This window comes from Ictalurus furcatus, chromosome 8 (genome assembly GCF_023375685.1).
Source record: "Ictalurus furcatus strain D&B chromosome 8, Billie_1.0, whole genome shotgun sequence".
In the NCBI taxonomy this organism is placed as follows: domain Eukaryota; kingdom Metazoa; phylum Chordata; class Actinopteri; order Siluriformes; family Ictaluridae; genus Ictalurus; species Ictalurus furcatus.
This window is the reverse complement of record NC_071262.1, coordinates 6,398,575-6,405,301: the sequence shown is the minus strand read 5'-3', so window position 1 is coordinate 6,405,301 and position 6,727 is coordinate 6,398,575. Positions and strand designations below refer to the sequence as shown.

Here is a 6,727-nt window from a genome sequence, read left to right as displayed (position 1 = left end):
TAGCACGGTGTTTTTCTGTGTGCGTCCATCTTTGTGTGGAGTTTCCTACTGAAGGGCTTGGTCATCCGGCTTGTCTAAACATTAACGTTAATCCAAGGCTTCAGATCACTTAAAAAGCTATAAAAGTACTCACTCGAAATGCTTTAGAAATACATTAGAACAACAACAAAACAGCTACATATCGTCTTCTACGAAATGCAACTCTCTTTAATCGTGAGAGTTTTATGTTTATGGTGAGCTAGTTTTTGCATGCTAACGAATCCATGACCGCTGGTTTTACTCCATCGTGTGTCTACAGCTGGCCTCTTCCTGATTTCACTTCTACCTCCCCAGGTTTTCACAGCCAGCTGCACTCGCACTCCGTTAACTGTTCAAACTCCGACATGATGCAAGTAACCTCAGACGCCGTGCTTCAGAAGCACTCGCTGCTAAACGTGATGAACCGCTTCCTCGCGGCGGCCAACAACATGGACGAGACCATCATGGTGCCTAGTTTACTGCGGGACGTACCACTGGAGGAGCTGGACGGAGACACCTCGATGCACAGCAACAGCGAGCTGTCCTTCTCGAGCAAACAGAGGGACATGTATGAGCACTATCTGTTGCTGAAGTCCATTAAGAATGAGATGGAGTGGGGTTTGCTGAAACGCGACATGGGAGGCGGCGCCAGCTTCCTGGAGATGGCGGTGAAGCAGGAGGAGCAGCAGGTCCCAGGCGGACCAGCAGAAGATGACACCGACTTGGAAAGCCAGTTCCATTTCCACCTCCGTGGACTCTTCGGGGTCTTATCCAAGCTCACAGACCAAGCAGATCACCTCACGAACCGCTACAAGAGGGAAATCGGTGGCGGGAGTCTGTTACGATAGGGCCGATGACCTGTAAGCTGAACATGGACTACTCGCACTTGGCTGAGGGATAAAGCTTCAGCAGTGGACTCGCACATCTAGTCTTACCCATCAACTCTTGCTTAACCTTCTGCTTCTAAGCAAGACCTAAAATTATTTCTGCACAACTAGTCATAAGTACTGCTTTTGATGGTGGGGGGTGAACATAAAAGCTGTGTAATTAAAAAAAGGGGGGGGGGGAGTTTAAGTTAAAGACTCTTGTTGCTGTTAGTTCCATGAAGTGTCTTCATTTAAGTCAGTGTATGCCAGGGCTCCCTTTATACAATACCATGTGGCTTTAAAAGTCTACTATAGCTTTGGTTACAAAGTCTTTCTTCAGAGTTTGGTTTATGTTGGGCAGAACCTGAATGCTGGTTATTCTGTTTTTCTTCCCATGAACCTAAATTCTGCAGAATGTGGTCCTGTAATATCCCCAGGCTGAGTTTTTAACAAAGGTTCATTTTAGCTTGCTGCTCTTATGCACTCCAACCAGAGAAGGTGTCCCATGGAGATGAACGTTGTGTTGTCTGTTTGACCTGTCTGAGTACTACTGTTGCCACGTTTTTGTTTGCCCTAAATATTTACCTTTTTTTTATATGAAATGTAATGAATAATGAAATAGTATAACAAATAAAGCAGAATTTTTACATTGGTTCTTGTGGTTTTTGTATCTCCTTGGTTATTACTTGAAGACTGTGGCAATCTAATCTTAACTGGAGCTTCTTTCTGTGGTTAACCTAACTGGGGTTTGAATGGAATGTGCATTTCTGCTGGCGTGTTTAAACCTGAATGCTACCTCACTGGCAATCATTTGCCAAACCCTTACTAAAGTGCAAATTTCCAAACCTAGGCTTTGTGTAGATGATTTGAGCAAACAGCAGCCAGGTGTATATAATGCCTCCATAAACATTATCAGCCTTGTCCTCCTCTACACACCTGAGTCTTTCTTTCTCCTAGCACTTCCCCATAGCAACAGTTCTCTCAACCGTGGCTGTTCAGATAACAGTGCTTTACCCTCTTCAAGGTACAATGGTGTTTAAACAATGGGAAGTTAGAACAAACTGTGTAAAAGATCATGAGTTCAGTGCAAGTGTTAAAAACTGAAAGTCTACATTGATCTGAACTTCATGTAGCTTGCCATAAAGAACATAAAAGTATCTGGCTAACATGAATACAAAATGGAGGAAAATCTTGTCTTGCAGCGTAGTCCAATTAATTAGGTTAGCATGACAAAGTGTAAAATATATGCCTATTGGATAAAATAATTTCTTGGTTGAATAATTAGAGCTGTGCAACACATTTAATAATGCACTGTTCTGACTATCATGGGTGTCAATATGTTTAACTTCTATAAGTAACTAACTTGTACCAGTAGTTTAATTTTCCTTCAATTTCCTCAATTGCTTTTGTAAAGATATAACAAAAAATCTCTGAACTAAAGCTACAAAATCAGATCAAAATCTCTGTGAAAGTAAATGTCAGGATACAAATCAAAAAATGGATTTGTTTTGCTAAGTTGTTTAATGCCATCTAATATTTTTTACTTTGTTACATTTTCTATTGTGAACTGATTGTACAGTTGTAATACTTGTACCTTGATACTGATAATATACTAAGGCACTGTTGTTGCAGATTATGAAACATTGTATGTATGTGTGTGTGTGTATATATATATTAAATAAAATCAGTTGCTTCCAAAAGTATTGGAACAGCAAAGCAAATTCTTTGTTTTTGCTCTACACTGAAGACATTTGGGTTTGAGATCAAAAGATGAATATGAGCAGTTAGCTCAGATATCCTAATATCCCTTGCTTGCAATAACTGCATCAAGCCAGTGACCCACTAACATCACCAAACTGTTGCTTCTTTTGTGATGCTTTTCCAGGCTTGTATTGCAGCTTCATTCAATTGTTTGTTTGGGGGGGTTTCTCCCTTCAGTCTCCTCTTCAGGAGGTGAAATGCATGCTGAACTGGGTTAAGGTCTGGTGATTGACACAGCCAGACTAAAATCATGCAACCATCATGAGTTACCAGGCCTCAAACCTCAAACTCAAACCAAGACTATACATCCATAGCTATTAATTGTTTAAACAATCAAACAGAGCACACATAGGCAACAAGAAACACCTGTCAGTCACATGTTCCAGTATTTTTGATCATTTGAAAAATGGGTGGGTTCAAACAAAGTGTGCTGTGGTCCAAGTTGTTTAACACGTTTAGATGTAAATATCAGGAGTTGAAATTCTGATCTATTGTCTCATCATTTGAACCCAAACCGAAATGTCTTCATTGTATACCAAAAAAAAAACAACAACCCACAAAACATTCCAATACTTTTGGAGGACACTGTTTAATTTAAATTTAAAGCCTCATCACAAAGTTGCCTGCACTCATTAGTTCCTGAAGTAACTGCTTTTGAAACCCCACTACATTGCGCCATTTTTACTGACGAAATGAATTACAACACACTGTATTTGAGCTGTTGCAGTATCGCAAAAGTCACATTTACAGCCACACAGATCTGACATTTTACTGTCTGCTCTGAGGCAAGCATCACAGATGAAGTTTTAAAAAATATGCTAAATTAGCACCTAAGCAAAAAGACAGTATTTTGAACATGTTTTAGTTTTTGTGCTGATGAGACACTGACACCGATGCCCACAAAAACATCTCTCTGATTTCTTTGCTTGTGTCAACAGTGTATGAAAAGGTCATCGTAACATGAGCTTGTTTCTCAGTCAGTAACTGATCGTGATAGCATGGGGAAGGCAGGGAAACGAGTGCATACTGGAAGCTATTAAAAATTGTGTCAATGTCTGAGTGGCCCTTTACAGCCCCATGCCACTGATCACAAGAAGACTGCATGATCATGCAGGCAAGACTTGGCACTGAGTTTTCCAGACAGCTCTCTGGGCTGTATGTATGTTCTCTGACACTCATCAAAGTCACTTTCTCAACAGCTAGTAAATGACCTAATTATGCAAGATGTGCCTAAGCTGTCTGTGTCAAACTGCCCAAGCAACATAAATGCCAGCAGTCAACTGCTGAAGTTCCTGACTGGAGTTAAAAAATAAACAAAAAAACAACGATTATAACAAAATATTTCATTGTGATTTTGCCTGTCCGACAAGTGGTAAGATCATAAGATCAGCTGGTATTAGGCCATGCTCACCCCACTGGCCTTAACAATACTTAGCCTTGTGTCTATAAGAAGAGCTGTAATGGGTGTAATACAGCACAGTGCCTCTGCCTCAGTCTCAGTGCAAAAATAAACAATAATGAAAGAAGACTACTTTATGTAGTGATCTTGCCACCATACAGTGCTTTTTGGAGGTTGCAGGGTGAGCTGAATTTTAGTACTGCTTCTAATGAGAGCTGGCGATCATGGTCAATACATGGAATATTTACCATGACTTCAACAAAAAATAGTGTAGACAGCCTAATAACTCTACGGAGTAGAATAGGTGCGTTTACATTTATCGCACACTGTATGTTTATGATAAGCCTCAGTAAATAACAATTATCTACTGTTTCTGTTTCATGTACCAACCTGCTATGAATGGATTGATATGGTTATCCAGAATATGTTCTAAAATTGCTATTCACTGCAAAATCACTTCAAAATAATGTAATGTAGATGCTACTCATGCAAGACAGCTGGATACACTGAAGGATTAGAGAAAACACAGTACATTTGTTGCTTGATATGCTCAGTCATCTGCTTTTGAACATGGTGTTCCCCATTTTGCGGATGTCCTTCTCACTGCGCTCTTATTCCCCTTATTACGTTCCCCCTTCAGCAATTTGTCACTTGACACGTCTGGCTTAACTCCTGGGTCAACCCATAGCTTCAGTCAGCAAAGAGCGAGCCTTGATATGAACTATTAATACCTATTTCTCTGTATTGCCCTCAAATGAAGGTATACACAACACAAAAATCTGAAAACAATCGAACAATATTAGTAATTAGGGTGGTGCTATATTACAAATAAATTATTTATTGACAGAACCAATAAAGAAGAAGCAGATTTCTTAGATGTTTCCTTTCTATTTCTATCCTTGCTCAAGTTACCTTGTCTGATATTGAGCCAAAATGTCTAGGCATGCTTCTGCTACAGTTAGACACAGTCAAGCTCTCTGCACCTGATCAGAGCAAAGACAAATCTGATTGGTGCACCATGAGGAACATGTTGCTGGAGAAATGTGCATTGGTGGCATAGAGTGGGTGTGGAGCTCAGCTGGAGATATTTAGGGCCTAACACACACTGTCACCTTGGTTCCCTCCGTTTATTTGTTCCCAGCAAAAAAAAAAATCCATTCAGCAGAGCAGCTCACATTTCTTCAGGTCATATCTAGTTCATTCTCTCTCAATCAGTAAACAACATGCTTTTCAAATTACTCTTACTAATAAAGACTTTTAATCACATTTTAAAGTGAATTTCCCTGAAAATGCACATTAATCTGGACATGTGTTCCCTGTTTAAAAAACAAATAAAATAAATAAATAAATAAATAAATAAACGTAGCTTCTTTTTATTTTGTTTACATTTTCATTTGTACTTATAAATGAAGATTTGTTTAAATTCCAAGTACAAGTTAAATACATTTTCAAAACACAACATACTTTATTATTTTGACTTTGCTCAAGATCATACAAACATGATCACTATGAACAGAGCTAATGTCCCTTCATATCAGTTAATTATTTGGTAGAAAATACCATTTTAAAATACCTGGCCAATCATGCCAATTATACAGTAGTTCATTATGAATCACATGGAATGCTCTTATTTCTTTGAGACTTTTACAAGCTGATATTCAATTCTAGACACACAAAGTGACTAAATTAAACGAGTGTCATATATTCTTATATATACATTATGGTTAAGTCTTTTTATAAAACAAGCAGCAGAAGGTGATAGTTTGATATTTTAAAGCTTAAATAATTCATACCTACCTGTGTATTCAGAAAATAAACTCATATTCCATAAACATTCAGTGTGCATTTTTATAATGAAATCCTTAATCATTTTATCAGTAAAGTATTTATGAAGCCATATGTAAAAATTCAAGAAGATTTCTTGAAATACATGATCTCTAAACTGATTATAATGTTCATCCATCCATCTTCTACCACTTACTCCTTCTTCAGGGTCACGGGGGAACCTGGAGCCTATCCCAGGGAGCATCGGGTACGAGGCGGGGTACACCCTGGACAGGGTGCCAGTCCATCGCAGGGCACAATCACATACACACTCACACACCCATTCATACACTACGGACACTTTAGACACACCAATCAGCCTACCATACATGTCTTTGGACTGGGGGAGGAAACCCCCGCAGCACGGGGAGAACATGCAAACACATGGCCCCGGCGGGACTCGAACCCCGGACCCTGGAGGTGCCACCCTAGTATCACCTAGATAAGGATGGCTTCCCTTTTGGGTCTAATTCCTGTCAATGTTTCTTCCCCATGTCGTCTCAGGGAGTTTTTCCTTGCTATCGTCACCTCTGGCTTGCTCATTAGGGACCCATTTAAATCTATTTCCAGATTTCTGCAAAGCTGCTTTGTGACTATATTCATTGTTAAAAGTGCTAAATAAATAGAACTGAATCGAAGAGATCTGAATTTATTTCAGATGGAAAGACCATGTTCTCAGCTACATTTCTGGTATACCGAAATTGATTAAAAAAAACAAAAAAACAACAACCTCAGTTCTGTTTGTGCATAATCAAGGCTGCACAAGGGTAGAAGATTTGTGATGCACAGCACGCACAGGTCACTCAGCACTTGTACACTGCTGTAGCAGACAACTGGAGGCATGCAGTTTGGGGGGTTG

General features: G+C 39.5%; 1 protein-coding gene across 1 annotated transcript in view; it reads left to right on the top strand.

The window, feature by feature from the left end:
- mid1ip1l (MID1 interacting protein 1, like) overlaps positions 1-1,538 on the top strand; it is a 1,724-nt gene extending 186 nt beyond the window's left edge. Inside the window, exon 2 of the mRNA XM_053631703.1 lies at positions 334-1,538. Coding sequence (XP_053487678.1) covers positions 384-866 — 483 coding nt within the window. The 5' untranslated portion in view covers positions 334-383 and the 3' untranslated portion in view covers positions 867-1,538. The remainder of the gene's footprint in view (positions 1-333) is intronic.
- Positions 1,539-6,727: the final 5,189 nt, after the last annotated feature.